Raw genomic sequence first — 21,540 nt, forward strand, 5'->3', positions numbered from 1 at the left:
ACAGTATACACAGGCAACTTTATAATGTAGAAAGGTAAATCAACAGCATTTTGTGGCATTATGCTGATTACCACAAAAAATAATTTCAGCTTATCCCTTGTTTAATAAATAAAACATTTAAACCGTAAAGCACTTACAGTGGAAGTGAATGGGGCCAGAGTATAAACATTAAAATACACAATGTTTCAAAAGTATAGCCACAATATGTAAACAGTATACGTGTTAACATGATTTTAGTGTGATAAAATCACTTACTGGCCTTATCTGTGCAAAGTTATATCCAATATTACAACTTTTTTGCCTTGAAGCAACGCCAGTAAACCCTGTAAGCGATTTTATCACACAAAATCCTGTAGAACAGAAATGATGTCAAACTAGAATCACATTAACATGCATAATGTTTATGTCTTGAGGCTATTCTTTTGAAACCATGTGTATTTTAATGTTTATGGACTGGCCCCATTCCTTTTCACTGTATGTGCCTTACTGGAACTGGCATTTTTACTTTTCTTTTTCTTTTTAAATAAACGAGGAACAAGTCAAAATGATTTTTTATATTAATCAGCATTAAGCTAGAAATGCTGCTGATTGAACTTAACTTGTATTGAACCCTATGAAAAGAGATGTAGCATATTTAAGGGCAAATAGTCTATTACATTTTCACCAAATAGTAAAGGACGGTCTCCACATGAAGTCCCTCCTCAGCCCCCTAACATCCTCTCAGAAGGGGCTGAACCTGGGAGGCAGACAGACTTAGGCATGACTCAGAGCCCAGCCTTCTTCTCGGGTCAGCAGTGTACATGCTTTGTGTTATGACCAGTGGATCAAGTTTTAATTAATCTGGATACCAAAGGTCCACTGTACTAATCCAAGTCCATTACTTACATGCCTCCCTCACTATAATAAGACTGTGATCTAACCAGGGCAAGAAAGAGGGTCCAAAGTTTGTCTGACATGGGCTCACATGTGCTTGTGCCTTGGGAGAGGATACAGCAACTAGACTGACATTACTTGAAGAAAAGTCTCTGAATTTTTAAATTGGTAAGTTCTGCGATCTGTGCTGCTTGATTTAAGGTCTTTTCAGGCATTATTTGAGGTCAAAGAAGAGTTTAAATAAATTTAAGTGCTTATACACAAAGAATGAGTCATACATTTTGCTGCCAAATCCACACTGTATGAAACCCGAAGGAGTAAAATTGTATGATTCTTTATTAGGGATACTATCAAAACAAAGTCTTATTCTTATAGGACCGGTTTTATTGAAAGTTGGACACACTTTATATCACCATGCCTGTGCATTACAATGAAGTATCTAAGGAGAAAGAGCGAGAGGTGGTAGAACTGTGCTCAGATACAAGTGGAGGTAAGACACATTCGAAGCAGCATGACAGCATCAATCATCGGCAAAGAAAAAGCATGATCCATTCTCACTTTCTTTAAACAGCATGCCTTCTCAATGGAAAAGACTGATTCAATAAAATCAGTTTGAGAGCAATGGCAGTATGACATGTGAGGAAAAAAGCAAAACAGCCATCAAAGTGAAAATAGAGCCAAATGTCACTTTCTGCACTGGTGTGTCTTATCCGCTTTGACACAGTGCCCGTAACAGTGGGGGAATTTGCAATGTAATATGACAGCAGGAGACTAAATGCTTTCCTCTGGGAGATCATGACTCATTCACGCCTGATTGGGAGAGAGCTGAACCTTTCTAAATGTTACAGAACAAACAGCAGGCTTAGGTTACACCCAGATGCCTGTGTCAAATGAAATGATTTAATCACTCAATTACTTATTTTACTCTCATGCTTGGAGAGTCAAGACAGCGGCAGAGCATGTTAGACATGCCTTTGATGATGTTAATTATGAATGATCAAAGAGTATTAAAGAGAACTCGTGTCTATAAAAACACAAAATTTCACATTTTCTAACTTTCAAAAGAACTGCATGTAAGTACTTAGTTATAGTATTGTAATTGCTAGTGTATAACACGTTGTAAAGCAAAAATGGTTAGCAGTTCAGTGATTATAAAAATGTATGTCAATATGTGTGTGTGTGTGTGTGTGTGTGTGTGTGTGTGTGTGTGTGTGTGTGTGTGTGTGTGTGTGTGTTAATCAGCACGTGCACATCTGGATCTGGGGAAGAAGATCAGTGTTCCTCAAGACCTAATGATGGAGGAGCTCAAACTGCTGTCCAACAGAGGATCTAGAATGTTTCAGGAGAGACTTAAAAGAGTGGAGAGGTTCACCTTGGAGAATGTAGTAAACGGGAATGTAAGACTCTTATTCTATTCAGCATGTTAAAGTCAACATGAAATCAGAATTGACCCTATTTACTTTCTTAATATACAAACCTGGTCTTTAGATTCATCAGTGCATGTTCAAAGAAAAACATTTTTGTACTTGTAATCTTTCACCAAAATGAAACTTGCTCCACCTCAAAAACTGCTTTCCTTTCTGGCTGATTCTGTGTTTTAATATATTTAAAGAAAATGTAATGAGTAAACTATATTTAATTGAATTATGTTTCAGATATATCTCAAATTTGAGATAAAATAATTTTAAAATATTTGAAATAAAATGTAAACATTTTTGATGTAAAATTGTTTTGTTTTAACATTCAACTTATTGCAGATAGGTTTTAAATATAGAAGCATTTCCTGTCTAAATGTGCCTGATGAAAGAGGGTCATTCCAGTTTTCCACACTTGGGACTAGGGTTGCCACCTGTCCCGTAAAATACGGGATCGTCCCGTATTTAAAGAAAAAATTGTGCATCCCAAATCAATACGGGACACGATTTGGCAGCCATAGTGCACCAGTACGCTCACCACACACCAGCTATTGGTAGAGAGGAGAGAATAGACCGATAGAGCCAGTTAATGGAATTAATGGAATTGACATCATCCCATACAAGTACAGACTTATGGTAGGTAAACAGTATACCGATAATTCTTGAAATGTCCAAACATGGTGTTCTGTTCAACTACATCAATGCAGTCATTCAAAGATTATATTTTTAAAGCACAAAGTCAAACTGGTCAGCCGATAAGGGTCAGAGGTAAGTCATAAATCAAGAGGACTCTTCTCCTTTTAGATACCCTTGGCATCCAGTTCCTCTGACTTAGTCACATGACTCTCAAAACTCCAAACAATCCCTGTAATGACATCATTTGACAAAACAAAACAGGCAAACCTCACTGGAACACAGACCTTATCCAGTTTATACAAACATGACAAGAGAACAATATGTCCAAATGCAACAGAGCAAAGATAGGCTGAAATATACTTTGAATTACAAATGCTAAGAATGCATTTGTGTCAGTAAATACATGTGGTACATTAGTGACCTAAAACACAGGAAAACTCTCACTTAATTTAGTCATAATATAATTAATGAATTAACTACAACTCAAAGGCATCCTCCACGTCCCAGTAAAAAAGCCTCCTGAAAAGTGAGTTCCAGCAGTGTTCCAAGCGGGACTAGTTCTTCAAAAATCCACTGTAAACTTGCATTCAGGTCTGGCTCCGTTCTGATATGAAATGGCCAAACAATTCCAGATGGATAAAAGCCAGTTCTGCCCTGTTTCACTTAGAAATGTGCCACATTATGGAAGTAAATAGGTTGTGGTTGCCATTTCATGTTGACTGTAAAGCAGTACACCATACTGATCAGCTCAACTAATAAGGTTCACTGAAGCATATCTACCAGTAAGCAACTGTTAATCCAAGTTAAAAGGTTCAGTAATAATGGATGATGTTTTAACACCTCCCAGCTCTTAGAGGAAACCCTTCAAGGCCAGAACACTACACAAGAAGAGAAAGGAAGAGAGCACTTCACATCTGAAGTCTACATCACAGAGGGTGGAAAGAACAACCTGGTCACCACACTCAAACATACAGTCGCTAAGAAAGGAAACCCAAGTGTGCTTGCACCAGGTAAATATGTAATAAGGTGTGTTTTTAGAGTGCTTTTATATTGTAAAGGATATCCCAATAAAGCTAAATCCATAAATCGGTATGAGTAGATTAAAGGAATAGTTCACCGAAAAATGAAAATTCTGTTATAATTTATTCACCCCCATATATTTCCAAACCTATCTTTCTTCTGAAGAACACAAAAAATAAATTGTGTTCAAATCGTTGCACTTTAATCTGTTTTGAATACTACTATTCTGATGCTAGTGAAACTTTGTAATATGGCACTTTTTCGTACCACTGTCTCCTTAAGATGATTTGCTTATGTGTTCCTCTTTTGTAAGTCGCTTTGGATAAAAGCATCTGCCAAATGAATAAATGTAAATGTAAATGTAATTTTTAATAAATAACAGTCTTTTCAATGCAATGGCAATGGATAGTGAATCACTTTCAAGCCTCAAAAGTACCATAAACGTAGTCCATGCATTATATTCCAAATTTTTCTGAAGGCATACGATAAGTTTTGGTGAGAAACAACCCAGAATTTTTGTAGTTTTTTATTAAATCCGTTGTGTGTTTATGAGCATTAGGAGAGAAGCTTGCTTACAGTGGTTTGTGTTGTTCTTTAGCACTGCATTTGCTCCCCAAAGCCTAAAGGAAGGTCACTCACTTATCTCTGACCCAGGTTATGGTGGGCCTCTGAAAGAGGTTCCCCATGAGAAGTTCAATGTCACTGTGATCCCAAAGTCTTACCAATCACCCTGGGAGGAAGAGCCCATTGACAGTGAGATACTACTGGCCAATATCAGCAACCGGCTGCCTGAGCCACCTTACAAACTCACCCCCACCAACTACAAATGTTTCAACAGGTACCCATTGACCACCAGTGAAACCAATGCTTTAAATTTTTCTGTGTTAAAATACTTTCTCCTATCCCAGCTTAATATGCAGAGATGCAATTCGTAGGTTAATTTTCCTTGAAAACTGTAAACACAGGGTCTCTGTGGTACTATGACAATTCCCGTTTGTTTGAAACGACCCGTCTAGGTCTACACAACAACACTGACTCGACCAATGCCGTGAGTTGGGGGCCGGACTATCTGTTTGTTCTATCAACACAAGACGGGGGTGTATTCAGAAAGCTGTTTTAAAAACAGCAAAAATAATACACATTTCCTGAACACTCCCCCTGTCTGCTATTGGACAGAAAAACAGATAGACCCACCCCCAACTCACACCACTGGTTGAGCCAATGTTGCTGTGCTGGGCTAGTTGGGATGCTCAAACAGAGCAATTTTTTGAGCACCACACAGTTTACACTTTTTGTGGAAGGGAATTCACATATGGCTTACTTATAGTTGTCTCTCCATATTAAGATGGGATTGAATAAAGTACTTCAATATATATATATATAAACACACTTCAGCTTTAAATCAATTAACACATTTTGCATGTTTGTCACAGGACGTATGCCTGATATAAACTGTCAGTTTCAAAGGAAGAGTTCACCGAAAAAAATTGTCACTTTCATGCCATCCCAGATGTGTATGACTTAATTTGTTTGCTGAACACAAACAAAGATTTTTAGAAGAAAATCTCAGCTCTGTAGGTCCTTTCAATGCAAGTGAATGGTGACTAGACCTTTAAAGCTCCAAAGGGCACATAAAGGCCACATAAAAGTAATCCATAAGACTCCAGTGGTTTAATATACACTGATGATCCAAAACATTACATTTACGCATTTGGCAGACGCTTTTATCCAAAGCGACTTACAGTGCACTTATTACAGGGAGCATCTGGAGTTAAGTGCCTTGCTCAAGGACACAGTGGTGGTGGCTGTGGGGATTGAACTGGCAACCTTCTGATTACCAGCTATGTGCTTTAGTCCACTATGCCACCACCACATTATGACCACCTGCCTAACATGCTGTTGGTGCTCCACAAAAGAGCGCCGACCCACTGAAGCATGGACTCTGCAAGACCCCTGAATTTGTCCTGTAGTATCTGGCACCAAGACATTAGCAGCAGAGGTGGAGCCATCATGGATCGGACTTGTTGGTCCAGCACACCCCACAGATGCTCAACTGGATTGAGAGCTGGGGAATTTGAAGGCCAGGGCAGCACCTTGAACTCTTCATCATGTTCCTCAAACCATTCCAGAACAATGTGTAGTGTGGCAGGGCGCATTATTCTGCTGAAAGAGACCATTGCCATCAGGAAATACCATTGCCATGAAGGGGTGTACCTGGTCTGCAACGATGTTTAGGTAGGTGGAAAGTGTCAATCCACATGAATGGCCAGACCCAGGGTTTCCCAGCAGAACATTGCCTAGAGCATCACACTCCCTACACCGGCTTGTTGTCTTCCCACAGTGCATCCTGGTGCCATCACTTCCCAGGTAAATGGTGCACACGTACACGCCGTCCACGTGATGTAAAAGAAAATGGGACTAATTGGACCAGGCGACCTTCTTCCACTGCTCTAAGGTCCAGTTCCGACACTCGCGTGCCCATTGTAGGCGCTTTCGATGGTGGACAGGGGTCATCAAGGGCACTCTGATCGGTCTGCAGCTAAGCAGCCCCAAAAGCAGCAGGGTGCGATGAACTGTGTTGTGACACAGTCCTCCCATAACTATCATTAATATTTTCTGTGAATTTTTCCACAGTAGACCTTCTGTTGGTTTGGACCAGACAGGATAGCCTTTGTTGCACTTGCGCATCGATGTGCCTTGGGCGCCCAACACCCGGTTTGTGGTTTGTCCCTCATCGGACCACTGTCAGTAGATACTCACCACTGCTGACCGGGAGAACCCCACAAGCCTTGCCGTTTCAGAGGTGACCCAGATGTCTGGCCATAACAATTTGGCCCTTGTCAAAGTCGCTCAGGTCTTTACTCCTGCATTAAACATGTTGCCTATGAGAACTGATTGTTCGCTTACCATCTTATCTACCCGGAACTTGACATGCAGCCTTGTTAGATGATCACTGTTATTCGCTTTACCTGTGAGTGGTCGTAATGTTTTGGCTCATCAGTGTATTTTTTCTGAAGCGATGCAATAAATTCGGGTGAGAAACAGATCAATATTTCAATCACAATGTGAAAGTGAAGATTTATAGTAAAAAAGGACTTAAATATTGATCTGTTTCTCACCCACACCTATCGTATAGCTTCTGAAGATATAGATTTAACCACTGGAGTCATATGGATTACTTTTATGCTGCCTTTATATGATTTTTGGAGCTTGAAATTCTTCTAAAAATCTTTGTGTTCAGCAAAAGAAAGGAAGTCATACACATCTGTGATGGCACGAAAGTGAGTAAATTATGAGAAAATTTGCATTTTTGGGTGAACCATCCCTTTAAGGTAAGGCCTTAAATCAGAATTTGTGGTTTGGGTTATGAAACCTCACTCTAATCCTGGCTAATGTATCAGTATGTGGGTGACAAAAAGATGGATAGTTCCACTTAACCATTATGGAAGTTCAGACTGTTTTTTTTTTGGCAATGAAATGGGACATAAAAAGGAATCATTGTCAATCTTTACAGAGCTCCAATGCCGTTTGGTGGGACAGCAGGAACTGTGAAGACTCTACCGTTACCTGGCTTTGAGCTACTTCAAGCTCACACCGAGCCAAACCTAACCTGGGACAGGATATGCCACCGCCCCAACTTCAACCGTACGCCACAGGGCTGGAGCAATCAGTACACTAGTGAATCTCTTGATCTGTAGAGCCTAGATACTGATCTGTGAGGAATAAACTCAGCCTGAGCCATTAATTTAAAGTGTGAACTGAGCCATCAAATGCTAATTATATTAATTATATTAAAGTTTACATATATTGTCTATTAACATGCTATGATCCTGTTATGTACTTAAATGATTATGCCACAACATTTAAAAATGTGAATTGGACTAAATGTAACCACAAAGAAGACAGCTTTACATTAAAAAAATTTAAACAGTTCAAGAGAACACGTTGTTCTTTATATTTATAAAAACAGATACATGCTAAACCTTACAGTGATGTTCAGATGGAAACTGGTGAAGAATTCAAAGCAAAGCCTGGAATATTTCAGAGGTTTAGGACAAAAAAATATGAAAAACAAAAATTAAGCCTTCAGACTACTGAAATGGCCAATAGTGCCCCCATTTGGTTAATATTGGTCACTGCAACCAATTCTTCTGTCATCTGGCCAAGGATATAGCTTCAGGATGAGCTCCAAACAGGGGCAGAACCTCCAAACTGCCAGCAAAGACATACAGAGCCCCCAAATTTGACCCTAACCCTTTTAGTGGGTGGAAGTGCCGACCCTTTTTGGAGTTGGCCCAAACCCCATCTAGAGTAACACCGCCCCTTCTGGGGTTTTCCTGCCCTCTTTTGAAATTTCTGCTCCCGTTTGGAGATCTCCAGGCTGCAGCAATACCCTACTTGCCTTTTACCTAGATTCTAGAAATGCAAGACATCCACGTTTCATATTATAAAACACAAAATACACAAAAGTCTGTGCCAAATCAGCAAGCTCTTTCAAAATTTTAAGAAGACAGTTTGCAGTAACTTGTCAATCAAAAGCATAAACAACATTAAAAAAAAATCTCATGGTTTATATTTTAAGATGCTGGCATTATTCCTAGTGTCTGGAACTTGCTATAATGGTTTTCTTATCCATTACATATTCACATTCCATCTTACTAAATTACCATTCTAACAAGTGATTGACACAAACAATTTAAAAAATGAGGGCAATGTCAACATCACTTCGGGTTCAGTTGTTCGTATTTAAGCAGCATGACTTTTTAAGGGCCTCCATGGCGACTTGCATGGGCACCCATTCGCTGAGGATCCTGGGATGGGTAGTGGACCTGTCCAGGGGGCCTCATGGCCATTGGAAGGGGCATGGGCGGAGCCATGGGATCCATGGCATGGAACATAGGAGGACCAAAACCTGGAGAGAATAGAAGGGACATTTAATGGGATAAACGAGTACTTGACTTTGGGTTACAGAAAGCCAAACAAGCAGGGACAGGAGGAAGTAAGTTGGGTGAGACTAACCAGGTGGTGGCGGCATGGCAACCCCGGGTGGAGGAGGCAATCCCAGGTTTACAACAGCAGGAGAGCTGGTAGGAACCAGGTTAAAGTAGTTGGCTGGTGCATTGTCATCAGACATAGGGGGTGGAGGCAGAGCTGTTGGAAAGATATGGCAAGACAAAATCACATGCTAATCTAATTAAACTATACAGTATTAGTGAACACAACAGTCAAGAAGAATTATCCACTTCTCAAATACACGTCCATATTGTTTTACTCAAACTTTATGGTAAGTCAGTGTGTGAGAGATTTGAACTAAGCTCTGTCACTTACCTCCAGGGAGACCTGGCACTGGCTCCAGCCTAATTCCACTCTCTGTCACCCCATCCTTCTCTCTCTCTTTCCCTCGAGCTGCCTGCGACCTGAACCACAAATGGAAACATTCAGTAATCAACTCATAGAGTGAAACAAATATTAACCTTTCAAAATTTCAGGTTTATTATAACCATTCACTAACCTGCCCCATTTTACATTAAGGCGCCGTCCATTGACGATGAGTTTGTTAAAGGATTTCTCTGCTGCTGTCTCTGCGGCCTGCCGTGTGGCAAACTGGATGAAAGCACACTGCTGCTTTTGAACAATGGTGATGGTACGAATCTCTCCAAACTGGTAGAAGTGATTTCTACATAGAAAAACAAAAGCCAATTCAGAACCCATAACTGTTGAGCATTCGGCCTCTTCCATCAGGAAATTACACATTAGTCTGGGGGAAACTATAGCTTGGTTCTAGGGTTGCTCCGATACCAACATTTTGGCTTCGGTACGATATCAGCCCTGGTACCTCGATATCGATACTAACTCGATACTTAGGCAACAAATAAAAAAAATCTGATTTTTGATTAAATTACACAGAAAATTACTTGTCTAAAAGAACTGCATAAAGTCTTATAGATAAAAATTATGCCTTTTCTGTTTTAATTTTTCTGGATTCCATGTTAAATGTTTTAATTAAATGTTATGATCAAATTGTGTTTAATCAAATACATACTGTATAACTTTAATCAAATTAAAATATAATACTTTTCAACAATAATATATATATATATGCACTACCGTTCAAAAGTTTGGGGTCACTTGTTTCTCATGATCTTAAAAATCTTTTGATCTGAAGGTGTATGCTTAAATGTTTGAAATTAGTTTTGTAGACAAAAATATAATTGTGCCACCATATTAATTTATTTCATTATAAAACTAAAATTTAATTAAAAAAAAAAAAAAGTTTTTGAAATGGATGAATTGGACCAAATAATAAAGAAAAGCAGCCAATAAGTGCCCAACATAGATGGGAACTCCTTCAATACTGTTTAAAAAGCATACCAAAGTGATACCTCAAGAAGTTGGTTGAGAAAATGTCAAGAGTACATGTTTGCAAAATCTAGGCAAAGTGTGACTACTCTGAAGATGCTAAAATATAACACAGTTTTGATTTATTTTGGATTTTGTTTAGTTACAACATAATTCCCATAGTTCCATTTATGTTATTCCATAGTTTTGATGACTTTACTATTATTCTAAAATGTGAAAGTGAGTAAGTGACACTAAACTTTTGAACAGTAGTGTGTGTATATATATATATATATATAAAAATTATTTGTTTTGGTAAAAAAAACAAAAAAACAAATGCAATGAGTTTTACAGTATTAATGATAGATCTGATTACCCGAGGTGAAAGGCTGCCATGGCTGAATCACAACATGCTGATTTTCAGTACACTTGCTTTTGTGATATTGCTTAGAGATAAAAAATTCTACTAATATAACCATTTAATATTATATTATCATTACTATGAGTATTATTGCGACTGCTTTGAATATTACACTTTTATACAGTCGTAATGTCTTCAATTTCATGAATCCAATTGAATAGAGGTCTCATTTCAGCAAGGCTTTTACTTTGAAAGAGCTTTGAAGTTCTTCCTGTTTGTGAAGGGTTCATTATAACAAACTTCACACGACTCACGAGCTGAACTCTCCGAGCTGCAATGGAGGAAGAGTTCATTTGAGAGTTCACAGCCATTTATACATTCAACACACTGATCTGTGGCTCTGCAGATGGATACTGTTGGACACACTGCATGAAAATCAAGCATTAGTTGTGTGTGTTGCGTTTTTGTGTGTGTTCGTGCCTGTGTGTGTGTGTGAAAGAGATGACAGGGCAGAGGCATGCCTCTTATTCATTCTGTGGTGCGCAGCGCATGTGACTGTATATTAATTCATTAAATGACATCCTTCTGCTGTTTAATGATCACACTTGACCATATAGAGGCTTTTTTATTATTATTTTCAAATGGTTTTTGATTTCATCTCAAAACTATTACAGTACCAAAATTAACAAGATGATATCGTAATGTTTTACATTTTTTGGAATTGCGATATTTCATTACAACCGGTATACCGCACAACCCTACTTGGTTCATATTTCACATTAATCCAATTTGTTCACAAATCCAATCTTTCAAACTGACTGCTTGTACTGCCATTTTGTAATTAAATCTGATCTGTTTCTCAAGATAGTGTAGTCAATATTCAGTACATCTTTGTCTATTAAATGTCCTGTGGGAGCAGTGCGGGTGTGCGTTTCCTTTTTTTCTATTTTTGGATATTTGGTACATCAACATTGTTGCCATAGTAATGGCTTATGCATCAGCACAATGCCAAGAGACTTAATTATACAACAATAATTTGAAAATGCTTCAAAGACATACTTTCCAAAAAAGATGTATATATTTTAATCATGTTTCAAACCATACATGGATGTAGTTTGGCTTGTATTTTATGCATTTTTTGTGCTGTTCAGACTAGGGTTGCAGCGGTATTCCAGTTTCACGGTATGAAAATTGACGGTTATCATACCATGTACATTTGCTTATCTAGGGTATTGAGAAAAAAAATGCAACCGGACGGAGAATCTCACCTGCGCGTACGCATCTCCTTTCCTCCAAGACTGCCTGTCAGACTCGTCAACTTGCGCCAAACACACACACATGCAGCTGAGAAAATGTCAGAGAGAAGCGAGGCGAGGGGGTCTGACATAAGTGAGTGTGTGTGTCGCAGGTCTATTCGGACTGGGTCGCGGACAGCAGGGAAAGAACAATGCCATGGTTGTCCCATTGAAGATATTTCGGCGGCCGCCCAAGTGATAGCCTATTTAGGACTGCCGAGGCAGATTTAATGATAATCTCACAATCAGCTAAAGGCTTCTCATCTGCACTTTCGCACGAGTGTAACGTAAACAGCTCGTGATCATGATCTGCTCTTCTCTCTGATGCGCACGCGCGTGCAACAACCGGGCTTCCCTCGATATTGCGGAGCACAGACCTCAAAACTGATGTGACCAATTTCAATTCTAATGAGACTTTTCTAGTTTAAAGCGTTACGGAGGAAGTCAAGTCGAACCTCTCAACAGTAGGCAGATCTGACATGCCAAACAGCACTGAGGAGGAAAAGAGCAACACTCCTATGCGGCAAACAATTAAATAAAATCATTACACATCATCACCTTTAAAAAAAGAAATTCACGATTTTACTTGAGTAAAAGTAACTGTTACATTTTGACAAAATGTTATAGTTTCTTATGAAATAATCTAAAGGTAGAATCTATTAGACCTCATTTTATATCAACAGTGGCACTTGTAGTTAAAATTTCAAGATGTGTTTCAGCTAGTATTTATTTTTTCATAAATACTATAATTTGTTATTATTTAAGACTAGCTACACTGGCCTAACCATGGTAATGAGGAGCCTTTCCTCCTGTGTAATATGTATGTTCTGTTTGAATTATGTTTGAAATTAGGAAACAAATGGGATATAATGGGCTCATATAAGTAAATATGCTCTTCAATTTTTAAAAGGGGGGAGAGAAAACTTCCTGTGGATTTTGTTGTTGACATCAACAACAAAAATAATGTCACTTGATGCATGTCCTTGTACTTGAAAACATGTTAAGTTTTTACTATGGTGCGTCGCTACTTAATTTCCAATGTAAAATCTGCGTCCTGAAGCAAAACCAGTTGACTGAGTTAAAGGTACAGACAGCAGCAGTCTGGCTGCGCTATCGCGCACCTACATTATATGTTAATTGTTAATAATCATAGGACATTACTTTAAAGCTCACACAGCTGATGTTATTTTTCATTTTGAAGTTAATTTAACATGCTATGCTAACATGTAAACTAACATGCTTTAGTTATATAACATGTTATAGTTACATGCTATTTTTTTTATCATGTTTATAATTCAGTTTATTATAATAATTCTGTTGGCTTTCTTATTTATTCTATTTATTTTCTAAAGGTACACTTTTTTTGAGACATACTTGCATAAAAAAAATAAAAAAAATGGTTTCAAGTTTCAATTACAATAAAGTGTTTGTTCAACCAAAAAAATAAAAAAAATAAAATAAAATAAAAAACCTTCTGTTTTCACTCCTTTAAGGGTCATTGTAACTGATAATAGTAATTGTGTAATACCGTATACCATTATATTTTCTGAGACGGTTATCTTACTGTGAAAATCCCATATCGTTGCAACCCTAGTTCAAGCTACAAAATAAACGGAGTATATTTTACCAAAAAAAAAAAAAAAAAACCTGCTGCCTGTCTGAACACAGCCGTTGTGTTCATGACAACAATTCTATTCAACAATTTTCTTTGAATAAAGTTTCACCTTTAGATGCTCTGTAGTAGGGCTGCAACTAACGATTATTTTGATAATCAACTAATCTAACTATTATTAGAACGATTATTCGACTATTCTGGCAATTATTGCAACGATTAATCATTAGCTCTTAACCGATTATTCAGCTTGTCCCCCAACATAAAAGGCTGTGTTAAACATGCTTACTAACAATAAAGAGGAAAAATCATCTTTTAAAAATACCTCTAAATGACATTCACTGAATTAAAGGGGGAAAAAAAGGAAAAAAAATTCACTGCAAAATGTTATATTGTTATCAAGTGTTTTTGTCTGGTTTTCCATTTAAAATCATCTAAAAACACATTTACTTGAGAAGCAACAAGATATTTAGACTTGCTTTAAGAGAATGTATCTTAAATATAAGTGTATTTTGTATATAAGTGTATTTTTTCACTTGGTTATACTTCTGTGAGTTTAGTAAAGACAAAATACACTTATATTCAAGATCTATTCTCTAAAAGCAAGTCTAAACATCTTATATGCTGCTTCTCAGGTGAATGCATCTTTTTTTTTATGGATTTTTGGATATTTTAAAATATTTGTATGTTTAATATTATATTCAACATTCTCAGATAACAATTTTTAGATATTTATATTGGAAAATAAGCCAAAACAAAAACAAATCAAAAATGTATTTTTTTGCAGTGTATAATGGGTCGAAGACTACCCTCTCTCACCTTTCTGTTCGCTTCAATCCATCTTTAACTCACAAAAAAAACAAACTCTCTCTTATTAATAAAGCTGCGTATTGCCAATTTTCTTCATTATAAGAAATGCACTGTGACATATATTATGATTCGATAAGTCGTGAGCAATCACGTTATAATCTAGCTGCATTAAGTGTGCGAGCTCGAGGGATGAGCGTCCCCGTGATAGAGTGTGCATCAGCTGGATGAAGTTTCAATCTCTCTCTCTTAGATCGGGACATTCACACAGAAGAGGCGCTGACCGCACAGAGAAATGCCAGTTTCGGAGTTTGTAGTTATCTACATGACCTGCTTCCTTCTTATTTGAACTTTAATAAAGCATTAAATATAACTGCATTAAAGATGTAATGCCAGGGTGTTTCCTTTAAAACCGCTCGACACGCAAGTTTTGCTCCAGCTTCGCTTATTCCACAACACGAGTGCATCTGTATTTACTTTTTTGGTATTTTAGTATAATCCCTCATACTTTGCAATCTACATCACCTGAAGCTGTTTGGAAAGTTTAAAGTGCATCTGGACTGTGAGCTGTTTTCTTCCTCTCGTCAGTCAGGCGCAAGCTGCAGTGCTGCTCCTTGTGTCTTCATTAGAGTTTAGTATGATCTCATGTTATGTTAAATGACATCAAACGACTATTCGACAACTAAAATTTTTGTTGACGATTTTTTTTATTGTCAATGTTGTCGATAACATTGACTAATCATTTCAGCACTACTCTGAAGTGGACTAACCTGAGCTCAGAGTCTGTAACGTTTTCTCCCAGCCCCCCGATATAAAGTGTGGTGATGGTCTTGTCCTCGGGTGGGTCCAGTCTGGGCATGGTAGTGGCCCGCTTCAGAAGTTTATCAGCCACAGGATCATTGATGCCATAGAAACGGTCCTTAATGTTCTGGTCGGCCAACGGGTCATCTGGATCAGTGGGCTTCTCGTGTCTGTTATATTACAGCAATAAAATTAATCTGCAAGGCATGCTCGAAAATGTAATCTTAATTCATAATTGCTCAAACATAATTCAGCATTACAGCACATTTGATTAAAAATGCCACTCTATCATGTTATCATGTATGATGTTTATCAAGCAAGTAATCTGATACAAGATTTGAAATGATGAAAACAGTGTTCCAACACAATCTAGAGTGAAATGCAAGGTTCTCTTTTTTTTCCCTTCTTTTTTTTGTGACCGATGGATTTCCACAACCTTTCCAGTCACTTATATGATAAAAAAAAAAAATATTCATTTCGATTCAGACCAATTGGCTAATGATTAATTCAGTTCGATTTGTAAAGCTATTTGACCGAATAGCTGAAAAGATCTGACTCAAAAGAACGGTTCGCTCTCAAAATGGAAATTATTATAGTTTTACTCTACACAAAAGCAACATCTAGCCAATTAAATACTTTAGTAGAGTAGAACATAAATAGAAAAACATATTTACTATATAAATTATTATGAATTAAAGGGATAGTTCACCCAAAACTGAAAATGATCTTATTTACTCATCCTAATGCCATCCCAGATGTGAATGAATTCTTTTACTGAACACAAACAAATATTTTTAGAATATCTCAGCTCTGTAGGTCCATTCAATGCAACTGAATGGTGGCAAGAACTTTGAAGGTCCAAAAACCACAAAAAAGGAGCATAAAAGTAATCCATACGATTTCAGTGGTTAAATCTAAATCTTCAAAATCGCTATGATAGGTGTGGGTAAGAAACAGAAATAAATTGTTCTAAATTCTTCTCCCTGCCCAGTAGGTGGTGATATGCACGAAAAATGTGAATCGCCAAAATCAAAAGAAGAACAATGTAGAAGTGAAAGTGGAGATTTATAGTAAAAAAGGACTTAAATATTGATCTGTTTCTCACCCAGACCTATCATATCACTTCAGAAGAAACGGATTAAACCACTGGAGTCATATGGATTACTTTTATGCTGCCTCTATATGCTTTTTGAAGTTTTGGCCACAATTCACTTGCCTTGTATGGACCTACAGAGCTGAAATATTCCTTTCAAAATCTTTATTTGTGTTCAGCAGAAGAAAGTTAGTTGTGCACATCTGGAATGGCATAAGGGTGAGTAAATGATGAATTTTCATTTTTGGGTGAACTATCACTTCAAGATTTTTATTCATTTCCAGGCCTGAAAAATCATTTTAAAATTCCTTGATATTTCCAGGTTTTCCCATAACTGTGGGAACCCAGGAAATGGACAATTCTGGGACAATTCTAAACTGACAGTAGATTTTGGAATGGTTGCTCTCACCTGTATGGACACTCTTCCCCTCTCTTGCATTCCCCCTTCACCCAGAATGAGCAGATGTGTGGTCTGTTCCTCTTGTAGTATGGTGTGGTGCGAGCCAGTTTCAGAAGCATATCACTGCTGCTCGGTGCCTTCCCCAGCAGCCCCACAGGTCTTGTGCCATCAGAATTAGCTATCTACACACAAACACAGTGAAAGAGAATAAACCAAGGCAAATGGACTGAATTTACCTGACTGATATATATTTCATTTTCTATTTACTGTTTAACATTGTAATATGTAATTCAGTTAATGCCTTTATGTACTTGCGACGAGGTGGAGGGCGGGGCCGGGCCGTGACTACGCACGCCCGGCCCCCAATCGGGCTAATCAGCCGAGGAGAGGGATAAATGCAGCGGGATGCAGCAGTTCGGGAGAGAGAGATCCACATGCAGCTGCAGTGTGTGCGTTTGTGCTGTGTGTCTTTTTGTTTTAATTTCTCATTAAACATTATTTTGATGGTTCGTCCGGTTCCCGCCGCCTCCTTTCCATTTTACCCTTTGTTACAGTACTGTTGTAGATGAAACAAAACCATGAAATGTTTAATATCCACACACATTACCTCTCTCTCCATATTCTGAGTGTAAAACTCCTTATTGACGTCTGATCTTGGTACTTCATCTTTAACGGACAGCCCTGTGTCTCGAACCTGAATGGGCAAACCTATGCAATATACAGAAAGATCGATGAAAACTACAACATATTCAAGTAACATTTAATTACAAAAACAATCACCTGAATCCCTCTTAAGAATGCTAAAATTCCAATTAAGTCAGTTTATACACTTTTTAAACCGCTCAGTGGCTAAATCTCGGATAAAATTTCACAATATGTTCAGTACATTGATATAAAAGTACCAAATATACTCACCAAATCATCTACTTCATCACTCCTGCCATTTCACTTACAGATATTCACAATATTCCCACAAATTAGGACAGTCCTATCAAAGTTCTAAAATATAAAAGTACTGCATTACCATATTCCAGATCCAAGAGGCAGGTCTGACAGACATTCTTCATTTTACTGCAGGTCTGACACACTTCGGTCTTCTTAAAGCGCATCCTGCTGCCAGGACACCAGCGAAACACTGTGAAGGGACGTGCACAGATCTAAAAGACAAGAGACATGCAAAGAATGAAATAACACTCTCACAGTGTAGAGTACAAATGGGGTGTCAATTTTCATGAGCAGCAGTACCTTGCACTCCTTGCCAAATTTTTCTTTGGTCTGTTAAAAGAAACAGATTTACAGTGTTAAAGTTGGTTAAATTAGGCCACAAATGAAGAAAAACAGCTTAGGTATAGTAAAGGACATATGTAAGAAGTATATTGAGAAAACCCCACTACTCTCACCATCCGGATGTAAGGGTTTTCACCCAAGCATGTTTGACAGAGGATGGGAAAATCCTGTTCAAATAAAGTGACAGGTTGAAAGATAAGCATATAAACAATATAACAACGACAATGCATGTTAAGCTGAAAATATAGGTCTTAACAGTCAAAAACCATAAGATCTACAGATCTAACAGATGAAAACCTACATTTCATAAGACGTAAAATGTTTGTTATATGCACACAATATTTTTTAATACTATATTACTCATACCACGCAATATATTTACTGTTGATATAAAGTCTCTTGTATTTTAACTAAAACCCCTAAAATATATGTTATTTGCCTCTCGTCATTTTGGGTGTTTTATTTTGGTTTTAGCCCAATAAAGAACAGTTATAATAGCAATATAGCGACTGGAAAGATGATTTCCCCACTACTGTCTCTCTACATATTGGGATAAATAATTGTTTAAGCATATTTACACCGGGGGCCAAAAGTTTGGAATAATGTACAGATTTTGCTGTTTCGGAAGGAAATTGGTACTTTAATTCACCAAAGTGGCATTCAACTGATCACAAAGTATAGTCAGGACATTACTGATGTAAAAAACAGCACCATCACTATTTGAAAAAAGTCATTTTTGATCAAATCTAGACAGGCCCCATTTCCAGCAGCCATCACTCCAACACCTTATCCTTGAGGAATCATGCTAAATTGCTAATTTGGTTCTAGAAAATCACTTGCCGTTATATCAAACACAGTTGAAAGCTATTTGGTTCATTAAATGAAGCTTAACATTGTCTTTGTGTTTGTTTTTGAGTTGCCACAGTATGCAATAGACTGGCATGTATTAAGGTCAATATTAGGTCAAAAATGGCAAAAAAGAAACAGCTTTCTCTAGAAACTTGTCAGTCAATCATTGATTTGAGGAATAAAGGCTATACAATGCTTGAAATTGCCAAAAAAACTGAAGATTTCATACAAAGGTGTACACTACAGTCTTCAAAGACAAAGCACAACTGGCTCTAACGAGGACAGAAAGAGATGTGGAAGGCCAGATGCACAACTAAACAAGAGGATAAGTACATCAGAGTCTCTAGTTTGAGAAATAGACGCCTCACATGTCCTCAGCTGACAGCTTCATTGAATTCTACCTGCTCAACACCAGTTTCATGTACAACAGTAAAGAGAAGACTCAGGGCTGCAGGCCTTATGGGAAGAATTGCAAAGAAAAAGCCACTTTTGAAACAGAAAAACAAAAAGAAAAGGTTAGAGTGGGCAAAGAAACACAGACATTGGACAACAGATAATTGGAAAAGAGTGTTATGGATCTTAACTCCATTGAGCTTTTGTGGGATCAACTAGATTGTAAGGTGTGTGAGAAGTGCCCGACAAGACAGTCACATCTATGGCAAGTGCTACAGGAAGTGTGGGGTGAAATGTCACCTGAGTATCTGGACAAACTGACAGCTAGAATGCCAAGGATCTGCACAGCTGTCATTGCTGCACGAGGAGGATTTTATGATGAGAACACTTTGAAGTAGTTTAAGAAGTTCTGATTTTTTTTTTTCAAATTGTAATAGTAATTTTTCACATTATTAATGTCCTGACTATACATTGTGATCGGTTGAATGCCACTATGATGAATAAAAATACCAATTTCTTTCCAAACTTTTGGCCCACAGTGTATATATATTTAAAAAGAAAAAAAAAGACTATTAATTAGATGAGTTTAAAGGAGCTAAGATAACAAAGAATAGGATCCTTAACATTGTAAATAATTGGATTTTTGGGGAATTTTGACAAAGAACACACAATTGTTAATAACAAATCTTAAAACACAAAAGTAGAGAATGTTTATATACTCACTGAGTCTTCCCAATTTTGCCTGTTATAAGTGTTGGATCCCAACGAAGTCGCCATTTCTACGAGCTAACGTGAACGGAAGTTGTTTTACCCACAACGCTTCGCTCCAGTTCGGGTGGAAAATAAGCACAGCGCGACCTACTGTCATGGAGTAATTTAAGCCGAAAATAAATTATATGGTTTTCCATTGACCGTATATATATATATATATATATATATATATATATATATATATATATATATATATATATATATATATATAAATAATAATTTATGTTTCAGGAATGTTTCAGGAAACAATTGGCAAAGTTTACAAACTTCAGCAAGTCTCGTTGCTTTCCTGAAATAATATTGCAATTTTGTACGTAAAAAAATAAAAAATAAAGAAATATTTTCTTACAATTTCACCTTGTTAATAAAGAATATTCCATAATAAAATGGACACACACACAAAAAAAAATTATAATAATAAAAAACTGTTCAAAGTTTTTCGCCAAAACAAAGCTGGCTAATGCAATAATTTTCTTCAAATTATATACTGAAATAGTTTTTTTGGACACACATATTCAGAGACATCATTCCAGAAACCTTTCTTCACTTCTTTTATTAAACAAAGTCTGCTCTATTACATTGCTTCTCCTGGCCTGTGGTATATTTGCATTATTGCAATTCACTCAAAGTTGAGCTTTGGAAATGAAATCGCAAAGCTAATCCTTAATGGGGAGAGAGAGAGAGAGAGAGAGAGAGAGAGAGAGAGAGCGAGAGAGAGAGAGAGAGATTTACATATCTGTGCTGTTACACACTCCTGCTGCTTCATACTCCTGGGATGGAAAGGGCAATCAAGAAGCCAGTAAAAAATAAACAAAGATGCTTTCCTGTTCTTGAGTTTCATTTTTATAGAACTGACAAAATTGCTATTTGAATGAGTGCAAACTGACTCCTGAAAAACAATTGCAATCCCCATTGACCGTCAGTGTCACCAAAAACCATGTGATGTAAAACGCAGCAGTTTATAAATAAAGAGTGCCTAAGATTGTGCAGACAGACATTCCACTACAACTGATTAATGCGTAATGACATGATATATCAGGCATATACTTCTGATGTTAAGAGACATTAATATCTGACACATCAATGCGTATAACACCGATTATTAGTTCTGATATTATCCATCAAAGATATTAAATAACAGCAAAGACTGTTTAGCCCCAGACGCCCACTTGTATTAAAATAAATGAGAAAATTTGGAACGCCCAATATGGCGGATGTAGAAAAGGAAGTCCCGCCTTTCAGGTAAAAGAGCCAATCACCTTTTAGATACAGACATCGCCTGTCAGTCAGCACAAGAACGCGCATGCCTATTAGCTGGACCAGCCTGAAAACAGCGTTTTTTTTAGCGTTATCTGAGCTAAAGAAGCACAATTAATGATGCCATTGTTGTCAGATTGAACTGCTGATTTGAAATGTGTTCTTTGATTGTAATCTTGATAAACCGTTTTGGAGATTTAGGTCTTTCCGCATTCAAGTAGATAGGAGGTGTACATTTATGCCCCTTGTATCCATTGAAAAAGGCTGCTCGGGAGAGTTCCCAAGATGGCCGCCGAATGGACTGAGTTGCCTTGAAAGGCACATTGATAAA

At 37.4% G+C, this 21,540-nt stretch overlaps 2 protein-coding genes across 3 annotated transcripts; one reads left to right on the top strand and one right to left on the bottom strand.

Annotated features, from left to right (window-relative positions):
• The first annotated feature begins 262 nt into the window (after positions 1–262).
• On the top strand, positions 263–7,721 carry LOC127429406 (myozenin-2). Of its 2 annotated transcripts, XM_051678437.1 has the most exons (6): positions 263–1,041; positions 1,249–1,363; positions 2,116–2,270; positions 3,772–3,934; positions 4,599–4,782; positions 7,459–7,721. In XM_051678437.1, exons 2-6 carry the CDS (start codon positions 1,288–1,290, stop codon positions 7,640–7,642), a joined length of 762 nt encoding a protein of 253 aa, XP_051534397.1. In that variant the 5' UTR covers positions 263–1,041; positions 1,249–1,287; the 3' UTR covers positions 7,643–7,721. The 2 variants fall into 2 exon arrangements, with proteins under 2 accessions (XP_051534397.1, XP_051534398.1); XM_051678438.1 differs by lacking the exon at positions 1,249–1,363.
• Positions 7,722–7,875: 154 nt separating this feature from the next.
• LOC127429404 (pre-mRNA-splicing factor RBM22-like) lies at positions 7,876–20,017 on the bottom strand. Its single transcript, XM_051678430.1, has 11 exons — positions 19,905–20,017; positions 18,053–18,106; positions 17,898–17,927; positions 17,677–17,809; positions 17,260–17,360; positions 16,662–16,834; positions 15,129–15,329; positions 9,457–9,621; positions 9,273–9,361; positions 8,964–9,095; positions 7,876–8,856 (listed from the first exon to the last, which is right to left on the bottom strand). The coding sequence occupies exons 1-11, from the start codon at positions 19,956–19,958 to the stop codon at positions 8,708–8,710; spliced, it is 1,281 nt and encodes a 426-aa protein (XP_051534390.1). The 5' UTR covers positions 19,959–20,017; the 3' UTR covers positions 7,876–8,707.
• Between the last annotated feature and the right edge of the window lie 1,523 nt (positions 20,018–21,540).

Source organism: Myxocyprinus asiaticus, chromosome 38 (genome assembly GCF_019703515.2).
Source record: "Myxocyprinus asiaticus isolate MX2 ecotype Aquarium Trade chromosome 38, UBuf_Myxa_2, whole genome shotgun sequence".
Taxonomy (NCBI): domain Eukaryota; kingdom Metazoa; phylum Chordata; class Actinopteri; order Cypriniformes; family Catostomidae; genus Myxocyprinus; species Myxocyprinus asiaticus.